The sequence below is a fragment of the Ascaphus truei genome, chromosome 9 (assembly GCF_040206685.1).
Source record: "Ascaphus truei isolate aAscTru1 chromosome 9, aAscTru1.hap1, whole genome shotgun sequence".
NCBI classification, from domain to species: Eukaryota; Metazoa; Chordata; class Amphibia; order Anura; family Ascaphidae; genus Ascaphus; species Ascaphus truei.
Genome location: NC_134491.1, coordinates 10897662 through 10923227, shown reverse-complemented (window position 1 = coordinate 10923227; position 25566 = coordinate 10897662). Strand labels below are relative to the sequence as shown.

Genomic DNA, 25566 nt, shown 5'->3' with positions numbered 1-25566 from the left:
GTTGCGAGCGGTGCCACTGACCGAGGACTGCTTTCCAGCTCTATTTGCACACAACTCCCGCTCCTGGGAAATTGTGCCTAGAGACTTTATTTCCAAAGATTTCGTTTTGGGAACAAGATTTTTTGTTTGCCCCGTCCCAGTAAGTGTATTTTTAGTGTAATTGTAAACTAATGTGTGTGTGTTCATTCTGTAAATAAATCACAGTTTATTTTACCTCTTCGCTTTGCTCAAAGGATCCAGGTATTAATGTGTTAAAAGTGCTGGTCTCCTGTGACAATTATGACCTCATGGAAATGTTACTCTCTCTATCCAATACAAACTCCTCCCCCCTGGCCCATACCCAATATCATTATACACCCTGGATTACTCGAACGCCTTGCATTATCTACTGAATGTTGGTGGAGAACTCTGAAAACCAGTACACCAAACACCATTTATTCTAAGGCCGCGCTTATAGTGCGCGTGACGGCGACGCGACGGATGATGTCACCCATCGCCGCCGCCGCTAGCGAAAGTTATAATTCGCATTCTGGCGACCAGGTCTTTGATTGGTTCAGAGCGACAGCCTCTGAAAAATTAAATTTGACCGGCTTCAGAAATTCGTGCCGCCAGCGTCGCGCTTACTATAAACGAATGTGATGCAGGCAATACATTTGTTTTGCCGCGACGTCGTGTCGCCGGCATTATAAGCTCAGCTTAATGGCAAACATCACAAATGTGACAGAGTGATGGTGCAGAAACAGGCGCTAAAGACAATACTAGTGATCACTAATAATAAAGTGAAAATATTTAAACACTAAAAATTATGTGACTTTCAGTGACTAAAATAGTGCAAAAAATGAAGGAATTGATCAAGGTTGTAACTCCCTGCTCAAACCCTCTGGAAGGGACTGTCTTCACTGGTCCCAGATGGTCGATATATATTCTCGCAACCCAGGGGGAGCATATAGGAGAAAAACAACAGAAAAACAATCTAAGTGCAAACAGTTATGTTCAATGTGAAAGAATGTGGTGAATATCTTGGCTCTTCTGTGCAGCCTACTCACAGGATAGTAGTAGTGTAAGGGCAACAACAGGTAGTGTGGATCTGTGAAATCTTCTATATACAGACAGGATACGTCTCTCACTCAGAAGTCAGATCGGTAAGGGCATGGAGGGATAAAGAAAAATCTCCATAGTGCAGATCAATGGTACAAAAAGGGATGCTTTATATTAATGCTTAAAAATGCACACTTACAATATAAAAGTATTAAAACAACATGTATCACTCAAAGTGAATGTGGATAGATTGGGATAGTGCCGCAGCTCACCACACCGCCTCCGTTCTGTGACATGTATGTATCATTAAGCTGTGATGCATTCACATTGTTATGTTCATTTATATATATATATATATATATATATATATATATATATATATATATATATATATATATATATATATATATATATATATATATATATGTATATATATATATACACTTTTTTCCTCCCCTAACCTTTCTTCTTTTTTTTTCTCCCCTAACCTTTGTATAAGCCTTTGTATTGGTCTTTGTGTATATAGCTGCTTTTTTGACCTTATCGTTTTTTGGTCTCATTGCTATGCAAGCAATATCCTGCTGGCCTGATTAACATAATTATATAATCTTATAAGATACTCCCCATCTGATGGATGTATGGCCACATATGCTTAACGTTCTATTTAAGATTAATTTCTATGGCATAGTACTACCCTCTGACTTTATATTCTTATGTTCCTTTATTTTCATTGTATTGAGTGCCTATGCTCATTTTAGATTGTAGTCAATGGTGCCTTTTCCTTTTGGTAGGCTGCGACCGGTTGGGCTGTCATTCAGCCAGCACATTCCATCATAGGCTCCTGCCATGACTGTGCAGGGACCTATTACAGTGCTTGGGTGGCGGAACTTCCGGTTGCGGCTGCCATAAAGATTCGGCACCTTGAAGGGAACAACCCTCTTTGACAAAGTGCACACCTTGCACGAAACGCGTCAGAGTTTCCCTTCAAGGCTCTTGCTTTTAATTTATATGTTGCCACACATTCGATAAACTGTTTTTTGATATGAAGATCCAGCACCCGTCGCACTTCCTTCATTTGTAACGCAGCTTTCATTGTTGAGACGCAGTGCACCGTCATTTCCCTTCCCACGTTAGAAGGAACTTCCTCCTGCTTCCGCATTGGGCTGAGGGCACGCGGTCACCAGGATCCTACAAACGGAGGTTGTGAGTACTCTTGTGGGAATAAATATAGAATTTTGGAAGGTCTAGCTCTAAGGGTTTATGGACTTTTAGTTTTAAGGGTAAGGTTTCCATTATTCTACTGGCTTCCTTACATCCTAAGAATTCTATACACCATAATATACAGTCAACTCTGAGCATCCATGACCATACTCTGCCTTAAACTCACATTTAATACCTGGTGACTACAACATATGTGCATTTATCACTAAGACGATTATTATTGTGATAAATCATCTTGGAATTGCCTTGAGCACTGGACTAGGAGATTAGTCTCCTTTCTTCTGCTAAATAATCAGCCAGTTACACAATTGCTGAATCAGCAGAAAGATCATCATGAGGATTTGGAAGCAGCCCACTGGCAGACCTGTGACGACCATTCTGGTATATTCCGCAGTCAGATTGTTCCGATGTTTATTATCCCTCTAAGGCTGCGGCCCCGCGTGCAGCTGAATTCTCCGGTCTGCAGAGAGCTGCAGGGGGAAAGATAGGAGGGGGAGTGACAGGGGCAGGGCCGTGATGTCACCCGGCAGGTTTGCCCTCATTGGCTGAACTGCTGGGGGGCGTGGCCTAGCGCTCCGCCGCGACTCCTGATCTCAATTTTCTTGAGAGCAGGAGTTTGTTGGCGCAGCGTGGCGGCCCCCCCTCCATTGAGGGGAGGGCTCTTGTCCCTGTAGCCAGGGGGGACCTGGCCTAAGATTACTTTGAAATGCTTGTAAGAAACAGGGTCACAATACAGAAACATACGAGTAAACAGATTAACCCTTTTGTATTCCCCATGACGTAGCCGCATGATGAGGTCTGGTATTCCAGGGACCCCAACACTTGGTCGCTACACATGTTCTAGGGGAGATCCCGTTTAGAACCCCAGGTGATCTCGCCCAACACAAAATCTGAGGCAGAGGACGACTCCTCTTCCGTTCTCGACATCAGTTAATACAATGGGCCGGAGGGGCTGTAGCACTGATGCCGTGGTCCCTATGTTAAAAGGTGAAAACACCTTTAATGAACGTGCAATGCCCTCATACATGGTCAACCAAAAAACAACCTTATGTAAAGAATTGAACAATCTAATTGGCTTTTTAAACAAATCTAACCCTACTAAAAGCCCAGATTTGGCTGCTTTTCTTGCAATGTAATTAGAAGATACTGTACATTTTCTAAGGGACCTTAGCATGGGGGATTATGTCAATCAAGTGTTTTCTTTACACTTGGTCAACTCTGCCCTGGGCAGTGTGCCAAAAAAGATACGGTTAGGTGGAGACTAGGGGGAGGGGGGTTGCTTGTACAAACTCTTGTTGAAAATAAGGTAGAAGCAAAGACGTGCACCAGCTTCATTGTGTAGAATTTTACATCTAATGGAACAGTAATACTGCTTCAAAAACGTACTAAATAAAAATTAAGTTACATTTTTTGCTCATCAAAAACAGTGTGGTGTCATCTATTTCCAACATTTGACACAGCGATCACACTCTGACCAACAAGTAGCTCCACCCCTCCCTTCCACCCACATACAGCTTGAGGACATCCCACAAACTAGCAGCAACCTCACACTATGTGTCACTTCCTCAAGGAATACTGAACGTTTCCATAGTAATTATACAATGCATCTAAGAAGGTATCTTATTGTATATAACAAAGGTCAAATAAATTACTATAGCAGGTAAAAATGCCCTGAGATGGTATCTCGATAATCAGGTGTGGGCAATCATTTTGGCTGAAGGGCAAATTGACGAGCTTTGGTAATCTTCGCAGGCCAGACAATGTAGAATCTACATTGTGTGTGACCTGCGAAGCATACCAAAGCTCCCCTCCTCACCTGCGTCTCCCTTATCCTTACTCCCCCTTCTCGTTCCGCTCACCTGTGGTGCAGCGGTGGAGGCAGGGGCAGAAGAGGCAGCAGTGCGACAGCAGCACACTCAGGCGGTGGTTACGGAAGTTGGGCCTTACTGGATATACACACACGAGCAATGTGTAGATGTACAGATCCAAGAAGAAAAGTAATACGAGGAATTAAAGCTACAAAGATGAATGGCATAGAGTAAATGATGTGTGCAAGAGGAGTATAAACATTGAGCTCCTCTGATGTATATTGTGTAGTGTATGGACCAAAGGACTAGTATCCGTTTACTACGGATAACCCAATTTTGATTGATCAATTGTAAATCAACTTGCTGCATATAAAAAAAAATTCTAATTCTGCCATCTACAGCACTTACTCCCTCACCTGCTGTCTCTGTACGTTTCCCATTAAACCTATTAGATTGTAAGCTCTTCGGGGCTGGGATTTCCTTTTCTATTGTCTGATTTTGCTGCACTTATTGTATAATTATAATTCCCTGTACTGTATTCTTTGTGAAGCGCCGAGTACACTTTTGGCGCTACATAATGAAAGACATACAATACAATTCATTCTGGGCAGTGACTACCTGTCTGTCTATAGCCAGTTCCACCATTGGTGACTCGTCATAATCAAGAGAAAATAACCGCAAATACGGTACATAATAGGTCCGGTTGGACTCAGTACGGCAAGGGTTACAGAACTGAGTAACAGTTGCTTCAGAAAATAACTGTTTGTGGTTATAAGAGAAGACGCATATCAGACTTGTGACATTCTACTCACATTGGAATACTCCTCTCAAATTCCACAGCTGACAAATCAAGATGACTCTATTTCACCTCTAACCAGTCACGGTTATAATGGAAGATGCTTGAAATATGTTGTGTGAAGTGAGATATAGATATAGATATATAGATAGATATCATACACACGAGGAATGTGATCCAAGAAGAAAAGCCATATAATACAAAGATGGGTGGGACCGAGTAAACGATGTGTGCAAGGAGAGTAGAAACGCTGAGCCCCTGCGATTAGAGATGGGCAAACCTGTCAGAATTGTACAGATTTTCCCGGGCTTTCATGGCAAAATCAGATCCGCGGAATTGCATCCACCATCGGATTGTAAAGCCATCCGGATTCTTCCAAATCCGGCGCTGGTTCTCAGCTGCCTTCATTTAAAACAAATTAGTCGACGGAACTTAAATCATAAAGAACAAATTCGGATCCCTGAAATAGGTACCCTGAGAGATATGCTAATGGTTATGCAAAATCTATTTTAAAATGTGCCACATCCCACACTCCCTGAAAAAAAAAATATTAGCATTAACTAGTTTTAAGTGTTATTGTGAAAAAGGGTAATGCCACAGTGTTTACATATATCACCTGAACGGTCCACAGTTTAGGACTTAAACATCGCTTTTATAATAAACAGCCTAGTTTTGGAATACTGCAAGAGTGCTGTATCAATTGATAGGTCATATATAGAATACATTATATAATCAGTTTAGCACACAGCCCCCTTGTGGCCAAAAATAGTATGAATTCTTTCTTAAGGTACTTACAGTAAGGCTGAGCTCATGGTGGCGGTGCGGGCGTGCACTACGGTGCACTCCTGCAGCCCCGCACGGTGCGCACTCCTGCAGCCCCGCACTACGGTGCGCACTCCTGCAGCCCCGCACTACGGTGCGCACTCCTGCAGCCCCGCACTACGGTGCGCACTCCTGCAGCCCCGCACTAAGGTGCGCACTCCTGCAGCCCCGCACTACGGTGCGCACTCCTGCAGCCCCGCACTACGGTGCGCACTCCTGCAGCCCCAGCGATGCCTGCACTAGGCTGCTGGAGATAGGAGAGGCGATCGGGGGCGTGGTGAACGCGTCACAAAGCTGGTTCGCCCTCATTGGCTGAACCAGCTCACGTGACGCTGGCATCATGCAGTCCGAAATCTCAAATTTATGTGTCGGGCCAAAATGTAACAGCGTCGACGCGCCGCGGGCACTTGATGAACTACAACACGTAGCGACGCTACCACAATGAGTGCGACCTAACCGATATTGCTCTTCTAATAAGCACTGCATCAGAAGACAACATCTCCTAATTCGACTGGCACCCACTGTTAACGCAGTCCAGCACTTTGAGACCGTTTCAAACAAACAGAGAAGATTGCTGATGTCCTTTTTAGTGATAATGATAATATTTCAGGTAGACTACAGATCCCAGAAATAATGGATTATTTCTCTTCAGAGAATTTAGGGAACAACATGGACAGGAACAAGGAAACTTAGCACATTGATATTGGTAACCACATATGCCGATGTCACATATACTGCATATATCCATTTCGACTGGTGAGCCTAAGGAAATTGCCGTATGAGCAGGAATAATAAATGATCCTGGGATCTCCCAGATGATGACTGCTGCCCATGCTTCGTCAGAACTTGCCGTTTGAAATAATTTGTTTTTAAAAATCACCACAGGGATCATTGTTAATTTAATAGAAGATTTGCTTGGCCAAAGAATGGATACATATTTGTCTCTTTTGCCTCTCCAACAGTCCACTATTTGAGTATGTACTGTCATTCTCTATTGTTAGTGTGGTCAATAGTTACAAAGCAATTTACATAATGGGCTGCAAGAGGTCTTCCAGTGCCAGAATATTTCTTATGGCAGAAGACATCTTAATAAATATGCCCTAGAATATATTTCTATTGCTGTATTTTTTATTACTACAGTATTTCCAGTGTTTGCAGCAACTCTGTTTTCGGCTGCAAACTGCTGAATTTTTACTACGCTTGTCTTATATTTTAGGTTTCTTATATAAACACATTTGATTAAATGAAATGTCTACGCCTCTCTTTTAAACCTGTACTTCTCTGTTAGACAACACTCTTATGTCATCATAGTGGTCACATAGCCTATACCAGGGGTGGCCAACTCCAGTCCTCAAGGGCCACCATTACGTCGGATTTTTAGGATATCCCTGCTTCAGCACAAGTGGCTCAATCAGTGGCTCAGATTGAGCCACCTTCGCTGGAGCAGGGATAGCCTGAAAACCTGAACTGTTTGTGGACCTTCAGGACTTGAGTTGGCCACAACTGACCTATATGGATCATGTAAGGTGAATATAAGTTGTGAGGATATACTACTTTACATACATGAAAAACAATTTTTCACCCATAACAAATTACAGGAAATAAGTCTATATGAAATGCTTTTAACTTTTATTTTCTCCTTTCATAGTCACTGAAAACCTAGGAAATAAAACTGTAGACTAAACCAGGTTAAATCACATGGATGAATTGAGACCCATATGGAGAATTCAATTTATTTGCTGATCCAAGAAAGTAAATGATTTGTGGATGACTTCCCACTGAGAAACCTTCAACTGGTGCCATGGTTGCTAATAGAATTGCTGTTTTCACCATTAAGAAACCTGGCTTGAAGCCCTCCTTTTTTTTGGTGTAAAAAAGCCAAAATTATGGATATAAAAGTTTATTTTGGCACTCAGTACTTTTGCTGGCAGCATCATAAAAAAAAACAGGCCACATGCTGTATGATACGGATGGTGTCAATAAAACACTTTCCTGTTTGTGATAATTTGATGCCAATATTCCCAGCAGTTTGAGCTGTAAACTGTAACAATACATAATGTTGCCTTAGTAATATAAGGATACATTGTAGCTGCTGAGTTACACTGACTGAAGCAGCATTGTGTTAGGCCCCGGATATAGTACAGGAGCGCATGACGTCACGCGCGCCTGTACTAAAAGCGATCCATGGCCTGTAGAATTGCGCAACGGGTGGGGTGGCGAGGGCATGACGAAGGCGTGCCAGGGGGGTGCCCGTGATGTCACGTGAGCGGTACGCTCTCATTGGCTGAACCGTGCATGTGACCTGGCCGTTGCGCGGCAAATATAAAACAAAATTGTCATGCAAAGTATCAGTCTCCCCATCGCGCACGCGTCCTCTATGGCCGTGCACATTGCCTTCCGGCAATTTGATTTTAGTGCGTGCGATGACGCTCGCCCCGACGCTGTTACTATGGACGCGGCCTTGGTCACAAAATCCGGATTTTTATAAGGTTTATAACAGGAGTACAAACGATTCTCAGCTTAGGTAACAAAGTAGAATTATACATGGTCACATGCTTTACATTTAAACATAAGAAAAAAAAGGGGAGGTAGGTAATGTAGTATTTGCTGCTTTAAGGGATTCAGCTTTCGATCGCTCTTGGGCATAGAATCTCTTAAATGTCAGCTAAAAACAAGTGATTTATCTTTGGTTAATCCGGCGATATGTATTCCCTGCTAATAAAACTTTTACCTAAGGTGTGATACATACCCTCGGTGACGGGCTGCAGTTTGGAGGAACGCTCTGAATCCGGGGAATGTAGTGGCTCTGGCTCCTTCAGGCATTCCAATTGTAAGAAGGGATCGTAGTCCTCAGATGCCAGATCCGAAAGGCTCATGGGAAAGTACCGTGGATTGCTGAAATGCTGGGAGCCGTAGACACAGTCATGCAGGACCTGCAGCAAGGAAGAAGCACCCAAAAAGAATCAATGTGAATCATTAAAAGCTCCCTCATTCAGACTTAGGCCGCGGTCCCAGTGTGCACTGTAGCACGCGTGCCTGGCAGTAGGGGGGGGGGGGGCTCAATCAGAGGCTGTTATTGTTGGCCAATTGTGCTGAAGCAGTGATTTCCTTAAAAACTGACCTGTTGGTGGCCCTTGGGGACTGGAATTGACCATTCTTGCAATAGCATAATACCTCCATATAAGTCCCACACATTATGTAGGTTATGGTGGATGAAAAGGTGACTGAAAACCCTCCACTATATAGTGCATATAGCAAATAAAAATATTACATGTGAGCACATTCCCTTGTCTCAGACAGGTCTGCAAGCCCGCTTTTCACCATTATCCTCTAGCATACAGTGCTTCCACTGCAGCATGGGATTCTGGGAAATGACATGCAAATGAGCACAGAGTATATATTTGAGAAGATACGCAACACAAGGAATTTAGACACGGGTAACGTGTTTCTTCTCAAACAAAAAAAAAATTCTAGCTGGGATTTAAAATTTACACCTAAACTTCAGATTTGGACATCCACTGTGTGACGGTAAAGCTAGCTGGCATCACAAAACTGGGATGACGCCCAGCTAGCTACCCCTAAATCTATGTAACTTGGCCACCTTTGTAAGGCTTATTTTGGCCAAATGTACTTAAAATATCTGGGGAAGAACAGCGAATGTGTAAATGTATTTCCATGTCTGTAGGAATGTATTTCAAAATCTGTATTTGTTATTCCCTGTAAATGCAATCCCACAGTTTAGTGAATCAACATTGTCCTCTGATGTGATTTGGGAGGTAGCCCATTAAAGTGTTAAAGCTGCAGTTCAGTCAATATCCTGCATGTGTTTATTTTTTAATAAATCAGTTCTGTAGTAAGAAAAATACTTTTAGCATTTTCTGTTTTTAAAAAAACAACTTTGAAAGACCAATTTTCTTGTATTCTATTTTAACAGCCATTTGCTAAGGCACTACCCCTTCATGTCCTGGCACACCCCTTTGTCAGCCCTGACCTCCCTCTAGCACATGTCAGTGCAGAAGCAGAAGGAAAACAGATCCCTTCACTAATTATGTCACCAAATTTCGCCTATCAATACATGGAGAACGAATTGACCTGCAGCTATACAGTTCTTTAGGTAATTAGAGATTGCACACATGAAACAATTGAAGTAAAAAAATTAATAAAAAAAAAAAAAAAAAAGACAACTGCAGCTTTAATTGGATTATGTGTACATTTGTATGAAAGGGACTCTGATTTAATCAGGGATGGGGATGGGTTCTTAGCACGCCCTCTGGCTGTTGTGGCACTAACTTAATCTGTGCTCTGATTGTCCAGTAGCCCCCTCCCATGCAATGGATAGCCACAGAGAGCTATATAACGGGTGCTGCCGATCAGAGAATGAGATCTACCTTCAGAGAGCATCTGAGAGCAAGAGAGGCTAACAGAGACTGAGAGACACTCTGGGAAGGAGTGTGGAGATTTCCTCAGAGAGGCTAACAGAGGGAGACACACTCTAGGAAGGAGTATGAAGATTCCCTCAGAGGACTATCTGAGAGAAAGAGAGACATTCTGCAAAGGAGTTTGATCTTTACAGTGACCAGCTGGAGATGTATCTCAGAGGGGCTGCTGTGTGATCAGCCCTCTGAGATCCTGGACGAGAAGCGGACAGGACAAGCCTTCTTGAAGCAGGCCCCTGCACCTAGCAAGGCTAGAGTCTACTCCCCGAGTCCCCAGTTGGTAGTGTATCGTGTTTTGTGCATCTTTGTTTTGTCTGCTGCTGTGCCAGAATAAATCCCATTTTAGTCTACAACTTTGTCCTGTCTGGTGCTAGTGATCCCGGTGGTTTCGGTGTAAAAGTACTGGTCTCCCGTGACACACACTAAAACAAAACACCTCAATTGCATACAAAAACACCCCACAAAATTACATATTTTCTTAAAGTACATGCTCAAATAAGTGCAGGCGCAGGTAATTTGTCTTTCCCTACATGAATACCTTGCCAGGAATAGCCTTTTCACAGCCAAGGGTAGTTGTTACCTACATAGCCAATGGAATGTTCACATATCTGCAATAAACTATACTGTATGTGTAATTGTGCACCCTAGAAAACCATACGGTATATCAAAAGTTGCATTTTAAATTGGTGTTCATCCAATGTTCATATGATCTCACAATCTAGTTAGTTTGCAAAAAATATGGAGTATTTTTCAAACTTTGCACTAAAGTATCTAAAAGTAGCATCCAAATTGTATCTGCATGAATTGTATTAAGCAACACACCTTTAATAAATCAATTTAAAACATCCTATTTTGGGTTAATGTTGTTACATGAAAAAAGGATGGTAAGTCCCAAAGTAGAAATAGACAGATTTTGATCCACATCTAAATTAAAAAAGCCCATCAGACTTCAATCTACGTTGCATAGATTTTTAGATGGAAAGTATTTACTGCTATTTAAGAACGAAGAACTAATAGAAGCTAAAGTATCGGACGGTATAGCCAGACGTACTGACTTTGGCCCTTATTTAACACACCTCCAAGTGCCAGAATATACCTTACGTTCCATTTACTGAAATGGGCCATAATGTGTCATCTTGAGCCAGAAGGTGTATTCCGAAACAGCACAGATTTGGTAAATATAAGCCTTGGTCTCTTTAAACCAGTAGACCAACCTGATTGCCATTGTTTTTGTATTTTGTTAGTTAAAGATTTCTTCCCGTCTTTTCCAACATGTTTTCTTTTTTTTAATCTGATGCTTCATTGAGATTATTAAATCTTTTTTTTATATTAATAGTCATGGAGGTTAAAATGGAGCCCTCCACCGATTCTAGAATTGAAAAAATTCAAAAAAAGGGGGGCCATGTTCAGAGGCAAGATACTGACAGTATACGAGTTAAACGCATGTAGCCATCTGGAGTGAGCGATTACTGCTTCAACCCCACAGAAGGGGATATAATAGAAACACTACAGTGTGTTTTTAAACGCGTAATTAAAGTCTCCATATATTTATGTCGCCATACTGTTGGAAGTACGATCATTCACCCAGTAGCCCAAGCACGCTGCTTAGGGGTCACACTCGACGCATCTCTCACATTCTCCCTCACATTCAAAACGTTTACAAAAATTGTTGCTTTTTCCTCCGCAATATTACAAAGATACGCCCTTTCCTCTGTTACTCGACTGCTAAAACTCTGACTCAGGCCCTCATTCTCTCACGTCTCGATTACTGCAACCTCCTGCTGTCCGGCCTTCCTGCCTCTCACCTGTCTCCTCTACAATCTATCCTAAACGCTGCTGCCAGAATCACTCTACTCTTTCCTAAATCTGTTTCTGCGTTTCCCCTCCTGAAATCTCTCCCCTGGCTTCCGATCAAATCCCGTATCACACACTCAATTCTCCTCCTCACTTTTAAAGCTTTACACTCTTCTGCCCCGCCTTACATCTCAGCCCTAATTTCTCGTTATGCACCATATCGACTCTTGCGTTCTTCTCAAGGATGCCTTCTTTCTACGCCCTTTGATCTAAAGCCCCTCCCGCCTTAAACCTTTTTCACTGACTGCCCCGCACCTCTGGAATGCCCTTCCCCTCAATACCCGGCTAGCACCCACTCTATCCACCTTAAGACCCACTTGCTTAAACAAGCATACTGTATGAATAGCACTATGGATAATACTGGACACATGATACATAAAGCTTGGCCCCCTGCAGACGCACTTACTAGAATTCCCTCCTACTGTCCCTGTACGTTCTCCCTACCTACCAATTAGACTGTAAGCTCCACGGAGCAGGAACTCCTCTTCCTTAATGTTACTTTTATGTCTGAAGCACTTATTCCCATGATCTGTTATTTATATTATCTGTTATTTATTTGATTACCACATGTATTACTACTGTGAAGCGCTATGTACAGTAGAGGCAACTTTTATTCTAACATTTGCCGTAAACTAGCCGGGTTACATTCTGGGTATGTGCTGGGCGTGTGCTGGGCATGTGCTGGGCATGTGCTGGGCATGTGCTGGGTATGTGCTGGGTATGTTCTGGGCTAGTTTGAGGCACGTTTAAGGCATTTCTGCATTGACTAACGACCCATAGGATTAACACAGCAGGGATCCCTGGCAGTCCAATTCAGTTTGAATGGGACTGCCAGGGCCCCCTGCTGTTAATCTGATAGGCCATTAATCAATGCAGAAATGCTGGGGCTAGTTTAAGGAAAGTTTAAGGCATGTATTCAGAATGTACCTGGGTGTACCTGGGTCTTTTGGGGAATTGCCGCTGGTTTTTGTTAGAATAAGAGTTGCCTCTACTGTACATTAATGGCGCTATATAAATAAAGACATACAATACAATATTCATCTTGACAATTCACTTTTTCTTCTTTTTAAACGTGCAATCCCATAATTTTTAAGACGTTATTTTAATAAAGGACACCACCCGAAGTCGTAGTGTGGTTTCATCTATATTAATAAAAGCACGAGTTTTACTCTTTGAAATAAACACTTGTTGATTCTGAAACCCCCCCATGTGATGCAAGAAACACTCACACTGCCCAGTCAGGTTCCTCTCCAGTTTGCAATGAACATGTGACTTATGATGGATATAGACAAAATTAACTTCTTCTGGTCTCAGTCACAATTTTTTTCCCATTGATTTAGAAAAGTTGATCCTCGTTTCTGATTAAGACTAGACTAAGACCCTAAATGGTATGTGTTATCAGAATCCAAAAAGGCGATTAAAAGTGCAAAATTCTTCTAAGAGACAGGTGTCATATGACATCAGTAGGCAGTAGCGCTGTCGTGCGCTCTGGAGTGCGGTGATTCCGGTAAGGGAAGTTAAGTATGGATCGGGGGGAGGAATGGTGGGAGGTCCATCAGGGAACGTATAGAGTCTTTGAGGTTGCAGTGTTGCGAGTGATATCCGAATCCGGACACAAGTGAAATCCCATCAATGTATGAATTCTATTTACTGATGCAGCGGCCGTTATTCGAACACATCACGACACCGATTTTGAGTTCTCTACTGTTCCCCACGCAGCATGAACGTGGCCAATCGCCCCGGGCACCAGCGCTTATCGCGGATGTTTTGTTTGAATTTCATGGATTCTGTTTCTTTGTTTGCAATAAAATGGATGAATTGTAATGTGTACAGTACTGTGCTACTGTGTCAATTTCATGTTTTTAAAAGCCAGAACACTAAAATTCGTTTATCTGCACTCGCCGCGCTCGCATCTTAGTGTGGGAAGGCTGGAATTCATCACGCGGTTTTAAACATGACCATAAAGTGTCAGATTCCTACCTTGTATGCACAGTTCAATACAGCGTTTTCTTTGCCTTGGTTCTCTGTCCCGGCATGGCGCACTGGATGTAGTAATACTGCGAGGGGCAGTGCCATCATCCAGTCCAGGAGCGAGAGGAGCAAGGATACCACCAGCTAGGAGAAAAACACTGGAATATCAGAACACACACGCTAGCACTTCTTTCAGTGCTCCCCAGATCACAGATTGCAAACTACTTTTGCCATCTGAACTGCTTCCTACTTGATCAACCCAATGATTATGGCTTACAATTGCAAAAGTTTTCTAGTTGCTGCATTACCAAGGCTTGCTGTAAACGATAGCATACAGTACGTGGATCACCCACCATTGAAAAGCTCGTCCCTTTAAAGTGAGATATGTACAAATGCACTTTTCCAATTCTGTCAATGAAAAAGTACCCTAGTGTGTTTCTTCATGCCATCCTCAAATCTGCATCATTCACCCCATTGTCGCATATTATACCTTGCTTAAGCTGCAGAGAAGAATTCTGGACAGTGTCATGCAAATGAGTCCCTAGTGGGATAGGATGGGTGGGAAGCTGAACATGACCTGTCCTTTGGGAGCACATTTCTATCTATCTCACTATCCATAAGACTTGTCTGCAGTTTAACCACTGACAATGAGGTTAAAGAAGCAAGTTTGAGACCTGTGGAAGACATGCAGATGAACTCATGGGTATTCTATCTTTGCTGTACTTTGCATGGTGAATGCTTTCAGAAATGACAGTTGTCTGATGACTAAAATGATCAATTCATCAATGTAAAAAGTCTAAAATAGAAACTTGTGTGGTCTGAAAAATGCATGTACAGTTATATTTATGGAAAACCAGCATGCTGTTGTAATACTCACCCGCTTATCTTGTTCATAAGACGAAGCCTCAGCAGTCGGCAACAGATATGTCACTGTCGCTAGCAGGATCTGCCAAGTGAAAAAAAATCATCAAATGAGAATATAGTCTATAAGCTTTGCTCTGTCGTGTAAAAAGAAAAAGACAGTTATTCATCTGTAACTAACTGAAAAAGGAGGATGTTTTTGTCATGGATATTTGCTGAAGATATCCATTATGCGGTACAGCATTTAGACAGATGAGAACTCCCACTGCAATTAACCAACTCCTACTGAACCGTTTATGCTTAAAAATAATAATAATTAAAAAATAACCATATAAAAAGGTAGCTTTCATTCTGCTGGATTTCAATGTATAATAATTTGCAAAAGGGTCTAACAAAATAGGTGGCCTTAAAATACAATTCCATAAATCTTAATCATCAGCACAGCAACAGGCAATGAATGTCTCCAACAATAAGCAGTGTATATTTCACTCATGTGAAAACTATAACCAAAATCTAAAATTTGTCAAAATTAATAAAACAATAAATTGTATGTTTTATTTTCCCCAATCTATAAGGCAACATGAAGTTGTCATAAATGCATGTAAACTATATAAGCAAATATTACTTACTTCTATAATTTTCAGGGGATACTCTGGCGAGTAAAGCTGTAGTTGCTGTACGTAGTTAACCAGCACACTCAGCACACTGCAGGCAACCTGAGCAACCACTTTATTGGGAAACTAAAATGAATAAAACCAGATCATTAACCCTTTGTCTGTAAGAACAATGTGGACAAGAATGGGAAATTAGAAGTTAAAACCATTACACTCAATGAGTTAGATCTAAAAGCAATCTTAATTAATTGCCCCATGGCTTATACTGTATAAGTTTTGACATCATTTTTAATAGTTTGGCAATGTGTTAGAATCTTGAGTAAGGTGACAACTTTGGAACAAACACTGTTGCAAAAACATCCTACGTGGAAGGAGTTTAATATAACTGTCGTTTCAATGCAGAAGCTTTAGGGACAAGTTCAGTTTACCATTACTGTTCAACATGAACACAGAATAAGAGCTTCAGGGAAATATTTTCCAAACATTGTAAAGACATTCATTACACATTATGGTGTGTGTGCACGTGAAAGGGTTCAACATCTTATGAAGTACATTTACACAACATACAACTTAATCATTGGTTTGTTCAAAGTTCACAATGAAATGTCCGCACATACACCGTAGTTGACAAGTATATGTATTGCGAGGGCCAAATAGAAATGAAAACCGCCTTTAGTATTAGTAAACTCTTTCCTTTACATAGAAATGCTTAAAGAAGCAAGCTGGTCATGAAAATCCAAATGAGAGTGCTTCCAACATGGGATCCTGAGCTATTTCACTTTATTGGGCAACTAAAATGAATAAAAGGATTAAGAGTATACAGTTGTGTGAAAAAGAAAGTACACCCTCTTTGAATTCTATGGTTTTACATATCAGGATATAATAACAATCATCTGTTCCTTAGCAGGTCTTAAAATTAGGTAAATATAACCTCAGATGAACAACAACACATGACATATTACACTCTCATGATTTATTTAACGAAAATAAAGCCAAAATGGAGAAGCCATGTGTGAAAAACTAAGTACACCCTTACAGCTTTCATAGGAATTAAGATGCTAAGTAGCAGACAGGTGCTGCTAATCAAATGCCCTTCATTAATTGATCATCAGCAAGTGTGACCACCTCTATAAAATCCAAAGTTTTAGCAGTTTGCTGGTCTGGAGCATACAGGTGTGTGTTAACACAATGCCAAGGAGGAAAGACATCAGCAATGATCTTAGAGAAGTAATTGTTGCTGCCCATCAATCTGGGAAGGGTTATAAGGCCATATCCAAACAATTTAAAGTCCATCATTCTACAGTGAGAAAGATTATTCAAAAGTGGAAAACATTAAAGATAGTTGCCAATCTTCCCAGGAGTGGACATCCCAGCAAATTCACCCCAAGGTCAGACCGTGCAATGCTCAGAGAAATTCCAAAATACCCAAGAGTTACATCTCAGACTCTACAGGCCTCAATTAGCATGTTAAATGTTAAAGTTCATGACAGTACAATTAGAAAAAGACTGAACAAGTATGGTTTGTTTGGAAGGGTTGCCAGGAGAAAGCCTCTTCTCTCTAAAAAGAACATGGCAACACAGCTCAGGTTTGCAAAGTTGCATCTGACCAAACCACAAGACTTCTGGAACAATGTCCTTTGGACAGACGAAACCAAAGTGGAGATGTTTGGCCATAATTCACACCGCCACGCTTGGCAAAAACCAAACACAGCATATCAGCACAAACACCTCATTACAACTGTTAAGCCCGGTGGTGGAGGGGTGATGATTTGAGCTTGTTTTTGCAGCCACAGGACCGGGGAACTCCTCTGTATACGAAGGTATTCTAGAGTCAAATGTGAGGTCATCAGTCCGACAGCTAAAGCTTGGTCGAAATTGGGTCATGCAAAATGACAATGATCCCAAGCACACCAGCAAATCTACAACAGAATGGCTGGGGGAAAAAAAAGAATCAAGGTGTTGCAATGGCCCAGTCAAAGTCCAGACCTCAACCCTTTTGAAATGCTGTGGCTGGACCTTAAGAGAGCTGTGCATAAACTAATGCCCACAAACCTCAATGAACTGAAGCAACGTTGTAAAGAAGAGTGGGCCAAAATTCCTCCACAACGATGTGAGAGACTGATAAAGTCATACAGAAAAATATTACTTCAAGTTATTGCTGCTGAAGGTGGTTCTACAAGCTATTGAATCACAAGGTAAACTTAGCTTTTCACACATGGCTTCTCCATTTTGGCTTTATTTTTGTTAAATAAATCATAACAGTGTAATATGTCATGTGTTGTTGTTCATCTGAGGTTGTATTTACCTCATTTTAAGACCTGCTAAGGAACAGATGATTGTTATTACACTGGCGACACACTTTATTCGAGCTCGGCTAGTCCCACGAATTCGGGTATACCCGGGTGTATTGAGGTTTGTGACAGTTTTCTGCCCGAGTGCATTGAGGTATTTTCCAGGCAGGGATTGAAGCATTTTATTCCCGCTGGCTGCAATACTGCACAGTATATATATATATACTGCATTACAATTCATGAATTTATGCCATCTGGTAGACACGCGAAGCATTGCAGCCTATTAAATCCTAATCATTATCATTTAACAGATCAGCCGCCCATCAGCCAGGCATGAACCCAGGCTGGGAAGGCAAATGCAACGGGGCTTGTCAGAGGTGAGGAGCGCCGCATTCCAGGTATCTGCCAGGTACATACTGGGCATTTGCTCGAATAAAGTGTGTCGCAGCAGTATGTCCTGATATGTAAAACCATAGAATTCAAAGAGGGTGTACTTTCTTTTTCACATGTGTGTGTGTGTATATGTGTGTGTGTGTGTGTGTGTGTGTGTGTGTGTGTGTGAATATATATATATATATATATATATATATATATATATATATATATGTATATGTATATGTATATATATATATATATATATATATATATATATATATATATATATATATATATATATAAAAAAAACATAATACTGAGTTAAGTTATGGTGAGTAAAAAAAGTGACAAAAACCCTCCACAGGAAAGCAAATATGAAAATATAGCTGTATGCTCATCTGCATGTCTTAGGCAGGTCTGCAACCCCGCCTTTCCCCATTATCACCCAGCATACAGCACTTCCACTGCAGCAAGGGATTCTGGGAAATGACATGCAAATGAGCACACAGTGTCTCTTTTTGCCTCAATAACCATTTTTAACATGGTTCCCTATAGGCTTAAGCTTGCTGCATGGTCACAGCTTTGAGCACAGCAGACCTGCCTAAGACATGCGGATGAGCATACAGCTATATTTGCATATTTGCTTTCCTGTGGAGGGTTTTTGTTACTTTTTTTACTCACCATAACTTAACTCAGTATTATGGTTTAGCCTATCCCATAGCCTCTCTTGCATTCCCATGTATAGGTTTGTCGAACACTGTATATATGCGTGTGTGTATATATATGTGTGTATATATGCGTATATATATGCGTATATATATGCGTGTGTGTGTGTATATATATGCGTGTGCATATATATATATATATAATACCGTTCTGTGGCTAACAAAATGTTTTTATTTGTGCGAGCTTTAGGCCTCGGGCGGAGGCGTGCTTGTACTTACCTGTGAGCCCCTACAGTCGCAATGAGAGCGGCTTTAATAGGGGCTCGCCTACGCTTCGGCAAGCGCGCGGAAGCGTAGGTCTTACGTAAATTTTCAAATCAAGCGCTTGCCGGAGCGCAGGGACGGTCACAAGAGCGGTTCGCACAATGAGGGCAAACCAGCTCCGTGACGTCACTGGCCCGCCCGCCGACACGCCCCCGGCCAGCAGGAACCTTGGCCGAGGCCTTAGAGATACACTGAGTTCTTCTTCCGGCGATATTACAATGAATGAAGCCAAAAAAGGTTTTTTTACTTTAAAACAGTGCTTACTGGAATGTGATCTGTGATATATATTTATTTATTGTGATACCATCAGGTATCTCTAGCTGCTTGTGCAGTAAGTGTGCGTTCCAGCTCACAGAGTTAATCCTCAGTGAATAAGGAAGTGTTTAAGACAAAGACAGAGTGATGCCATGCAGCCAGAGAGTCACTGCTGAGAGAGCCGTGCTGAGAGTCACAGAGTGAGAGACTGTTTTCCCCAGAGAAGGGGGAGATAGAAGTGCTCCCCAGCTGCGGAAGCTGGTTACAGAGGACCTACAAGGAGTTTTTCTGAGCTCACGTGGGGCTGAGTTCCCCTATGGAAAGAAAGGAAGAGAGACCGTGCTGAAGCAGGGACATCTGCTCCAATGGACTTAAACAGATAAGACAAACCCTTGATGATAATGTGCAGAGACTGTATACGTTCATGTGGGGTGTATATGCCAGGGCATGTTTTATCTGGGAACTAGTATAGTTGGCCAGCGGTCTTTAGAGAGGGCTGAAGAAAAGCGAGTTATTTTCCCTAACGGGAATAGGTATTTAATTTCATGATTTGTTTTGATTTAAAGGGACGGTGGGCCTGTTATATGATTTAATACCTGTAAATAAAATCCCTGCAGTTAAACTCTATACAGTGGTTCCGGCCTTAAATTGGGACAAAAGAGACTGCAATGTGGTGTGGGCATCACAATAAACACACACACACACGCACACGCACACACACACGTGTGTGTGTGTGTACACACAAATAAATGAGTACTTCAGTATTAGGTGATAAATTGTTAGTCCAAATAAAAAAAGATATCACCTAATACGGAAGTACTCATTTATTCTGCACTATCGCAACTGGACTAACAAGAAGCAGGTTCTTCAGAGTTCTGACTGGGGTCCGCACTGCGAGTCCTCTAAATAGGTTATGGTATAGCTAAATGTATTATGATGTGTCCTGTCACAGTTTGTTGTCTTCAGTTAGAAATGTGCCCATTACATAAGTGCCATTAGTAAGGGTCCAAGATTGTTCCCACTATTGAAAAGGAGGAAGCATGCTCTTGATGGGAGTTCAGAGCACAGTAACTCTGGAGTATGTTTGGACCAGCCCAACAGGAAGGTTTCTAGTGCAATCCTGATCAAATAGGTATGGAAGTATGCAGTACATAGTCTAGGGTTATTAATCCAGGAGCTCTAAGTGTATTTCTGAGAGGTCCAATCGATATGGGGCATTACTGACTCTATGCAAGAGGCTGTCACTTCATCCCTTACTATGGCTAACAAGTCTAAGTACCTCCCCAGCAAAGAAGTGAGAGATACCAGGGGATGAAGTCCAGAATTATATTGCTTGTCACTAACGTCTGTCAAGTAACCAGTACACCAGTATGTCAATGTATGCGACGCTTTATTGATGGCCATCCCAAAGTACGTTTGTGTTTTTAAAGGTTCCTGACACCTATCCTTGTTGTTTTGAAGCATCCACACCCAGCCCGCACTAACTTTGCACCCTGCAAAGGCCTAAGAGAACAAGCACTGCAAATGGATATAGTCAATCTGATGCAACCTCCTTTACTGTCAGGTAAGGATTGTTACAATTGACTAATAATATGAAATATCTGGGTAAATAAATTGTTTGCACGAAGATTATTCTTTTTTTCTATATTTACGCAATTAACCTTTTTGCTCATCCTTAAAGTGTGCAACAATCACCTACTTTGCCACATTTTGCAATCGAAAAAAGCTAAAAACAAAGAATGTTATTCCTTACTTTTAGAGATACACAGATGACATTGAGAGCTTCCTTAATCTGGGGGTGATCGGTTTGGTGAACAAGCTCCTCACACATCCAAATACATAAACTGCAGAGTGCTACACACCTGCCAAGGGGAGATACGAGCCAAGTGGAACAATTTAATACAGAAACACAAGAGCATAAGCACACATACACTAAAAATAGTAATAAAAAAAAAGTAAATCAAACATACAAAACACTACTGAATAGAAAAGAAACGGAGATTAAGAAAGGCCAAAAAATTAATAACAGAAATATGCAGGGGGACAAAGTGGAGAAATAGGACTACTTAATATTACTTTACATCTGACTTGGTTTATGTACTCCTCTTACTATTTAGTTTATCCTTCTGCTTGTCAAAGATATAATTTAATTCCATAACGATAATATCTACCACATTTGCATGACGCCTTTTAAAAGCATCCACAACCCTTTATGTGATGAAGTAATTTTTCACATCTGTCCCATGTATAGAGAAGAGAGCGTGATGTATTGTCTATAACAGTGGTTTTCAACCATTTTTGGTTAGGGAACCCCAAAATTCGATACTGAAATTCTGGGGAACCCTAACCCCCGCCTCTCACCCCCTCAACCCCCGCCTCTCGCCCCCTCAACCCCTGTCTTGCCTCTTCCCCACACTCCCTCTCCCACACACACACCCCCTCGCCCACACACACACCCTCGCCCACACACACACACACACACCCTCGCCCACACACACACACACACCCTCGCCCACACACACACACACACCCTCTCTCACACACACACACACACCCTCTCCCACACACACACCCTCTCCCACACACACACCCTCTCCCACACACACACCCTCTCCCACACACACACCCTCTCCCACACACACACCCTCGCCCCCTCTCACACTCACACCCTCTCCCCCACACACACACACCCTCTCCCCCACACACACACACCCTCTCCCCCTCTCCCCCACACACACACACACCCTCTCCCCCTCTCCCACACACGAACACACCCTCTCCCACACACACACACACACACACACACACACACACACACACACACACACACACACACACACACACACCCTCTCCCACACTCACACCCTCTCCCCCACACACCCACACCCTCTCCCACACACACACACACACACACACACCCTCTCCCACACACACACACACCCTCTCTCACACACACACACACACACCCTCTCCCACACACACACACACCTTCTCCCACACACACACACACCTTCTCCCACACACACACACACCCTCCCACACACCCACACACCCACACACCCACACCCTCGTCCCCCCTCCCCCTCCCACACAAACCCTCACCCTCTTCCACACACACACACACCCTCTTCCACACACACACACACACACACACACACACACACACACACCCTCTTCCACACACACACACACACCCTCTTCCACACACACACACACACACACACACACACACACACACACACACACACACACACCCTCTTACACACACACACACCCTCTTACACACACACACACCCTCTTACACACACACACACACCCTCTTACACACACACACACACACACACACTTTCTCCCACACGCACACCCTCACCACCCACACACACACGCACACCGTCACCCTCTCCACACACACACACACACACACACACACACACACACACACACACACACACACACACACACACACACACACACACACACACACACACACTTTCCCATGAATACATTTACAAATAGTAACATATCCCTCAGTCCTGGTACCTTCATAAACAAAAGCACCATCTTAATTAATTTGGTGGCTCTTCTTTAACAGAATAGATAAGAAAAAAGCCTCACACCTTTTTCCTTTTTGATGACAAAAATCTGTACTGACGGGAAAATACTATTCTAATCATACAATATTACATAGTTACAGGTATTAATGGTCTATTTCTGACCTACCTTGCAGGCCCAGATGGCTCCTCTCTGGCAGAACTTAACACGGTTTTGATAGTGAGTTCCTAAAATAAAATGTTTAATGATATTAAAGTCCGTAAGAAACAATGCGAGAGATGAATGGATGAGGTTAAAACATGTATTGGTAGCTTAAACACTGACAACCATAGGTACTGCAGTATATGACGAGGCACACTTCCTAAGATGCATGTTTTTGGGGTATTAGCAGAAGGCTGAACTATCACTAGATAGTAACAGGATAACCTCATTACTGGTAGTAAATTAGTAAGCAATTCAATTTAGATGATGACCAATCCCCTTGTTAAAAGCCTATGAAATTAAACTGCTATGTTTATTCACATAAACTCTTTCATTTGTTTTGTTACCATCAGGTGCAGTACCTGTCCAACTATTACTTAAGGAAGACTTCACTGAAGTAGCTAACCCAGGTTTAAGCAGTACATCAAGAGGAGGAGTCATTTGTGCCTAGAAGCTACAAGTCTCACCTTCACATCTGTGAACTGTGACATTACGATGTCAGAGCTGCTGGGGTGCAGCGCCGGTAGCTCCCGGTACAGGTTGGGGAAGCAGACCAGAGATCCCAGCAGGACCTGTGCTTCCACACGCGGGGCCTGCCACCATCAGACAAGAAAATCTTGAATCGTGGGTTAGGACAAAAGAATGAGTCTGAATGATTCTCTATCAAGAAAAAGAGACTTCCTGTCTCATCCTCTTTTGTTAAAAAACAAACCGTCACCTCTATCGACTTTCTAGGGTAAAAAGCGTTTTCTTCATTGAGTCGCTGTCTAGAAAAGAAACCAAACCCTGCCTGACCTCCATTACAGAAAGCACTACTTAATGCGGTTTTCGAAATCCTAAATGACATTTTCTCTAGAACCATTAATCCACAGATCCTATCCCTCTCTAATGGTTCACGGTGGAAATCCCGGAAGCTCCATCCAGTCAAAACACAGAGGGACAAGTCAAGAAAATAATGCATAAACAATGCAGTAATCACTTATGATTAGTGACCATTTAATTCTTTCAAGCTCAATAGATGTAAAAGTGTCTCTATCCCAGTTTTACAGCAAGACAACACAAAGTAGGTTAAATATCTGACAACCCCACAACCTGAACACATTCTGTTTCTGAAGCTTAAATAGTATCATAATTCTCGATTACCATGCAAAGTGATCTTACATTAAGAGAAGATGAGGCAGCAACTCTCCCAGCCGCTACAATGAAATCCATGATCAGGAGGGTGGCCCCAGGAAGACCCAGAGAAAAGAACTGGGGTGAGCAGTGCTTGATGATGGTATTCACTATATCCTACCAGGACAAAACATAGGACATAAGTCGTGATCCATAACTTTTTTTCTTATATGTAACCATAACTTCGACTGCCCATACTCGCCTTTTTCCCCATTTCACTCAGTCACGATTCACATATAATCAATAGACAAAGAAGACCCAATGCTACATCCAATAAGAAAAATTATTAAGTTCATTACGATCTGTTTTTTCGCCGTTTGTTCTTATCATAAGTATGGGTCATTTAGTTAAATCCTTTGGCCAAAACGTTTCAGGTCTGCAACCCCGTCAATGTATGGACCCCTCAGCAGGTCCTACAATACCAATGTTATATACAGTCTTTCATACTCCTTACACTGCATAGAGAGAAGAGGAAACAAAACACTATAGTCAACAGCATCGGGTGTGACATATATGCAGTGCCCAAAGGGTTCAAATTAAAACGCACTGTATGTGTTACAGTATGTGTGAGCTACAGTGCAATTAAAACTGGTTAAAAAACAGAAGAGTCCTAATAAGAATTCCTCTTCTTTCTATACAGTGGAAGAAATACAAGAGACAGTATAACATTGGTAGTGTAGGACCTGCTGAGGGGTCCATAGCTTCACTGGGCTGCAGGCTTGAAATGTTTTGGCCAAAGGATTTAACTAAATGACCCATACTTATGAGAACAGACAGAGAAAAAAAAAAGAGATTGCAATGGATGTACTGGATGCAGCATTGGGGCTTCTTTATCTATTATTGTGTACATTAGGTCACTTTCCCAATAGTACCCCACCTGACACTAATATATACATGTAGTGGTTTGGGTTTTGAGCTTGCTAAGATGGCATCTTTAAATAATACACATGCATGCCTTCTAACCTCACATCTTCTGCCTACTTATTTACTCATGCCTTCTCTCCTCTTTGCCACCCCCAATACCCAATACGCAGGCATATTTCTGCTGGTTTTAATCAGTGGTACTAATTATTTGGGATTTTAAGATGATTTTTTTTCTTCCAAATTCTAACAGCTTCCACTGTGAAACATCCGAAACGAAAGAAAAATGATCTGCCTCTCTCCAGGAGAAGCCGGCTCTGGTCAGTGATGTACTGTAGGATGCCCTAATACAGGCATATCCATATTAGGGCATCTACGTCACTGACCGGAGCCGGCTTCTGCTTGGGAGACATGGAGAGACGCAGAGAGCAGGGAGAGAGACAGGTTA

General features: G+C 42.1%; 1 protein-coding gene across 9 annotated transcripts in view; it reads right to left on the bottom strand.

Annotated features, from left to right (window-relative positions):
* RALGAPA1 (Ral GTPase activating protein catalytic subunit alpha 1) overlaps positions 1-25566 on the bottom strand; it is a 234572-nt gene that overhangs the window by 90968 nt on the left and 118038 nt on the right. For all 9 annotated transcript variants that reach the window (XM_075613327.1, XM_075613328.1, XM_075613331.1 and 6 more), the window contains 8 exons: positions 24246-24374; positions 23552-23677; positions 23052-23110; positions 21085-21193; positions 15437-15547; positions 14824-14892; positions 13956-14090; positions 8435-8618 (listed from right to left, as the gene is read on the bottom strand). In XM_075613327.1, coding sequence (XP_075469442.1) covers positions 8435-8618; positions 13956-14090; positions 14824-14892; positions 15437-15547; positions 21085-21193; positions 23052-23110; positions 23552-23677; positions 24246-24374 — 922 coding nt within the window. The remainder of the gene's footprint in view (positions 1-8434; positions 8619-13955; positions 14091-14823; positions 14893-15436; positions 15548-21084; positions 21194-23051; positions 23111-23551; positions 23678-24245; positions 24375-25566) is intronic.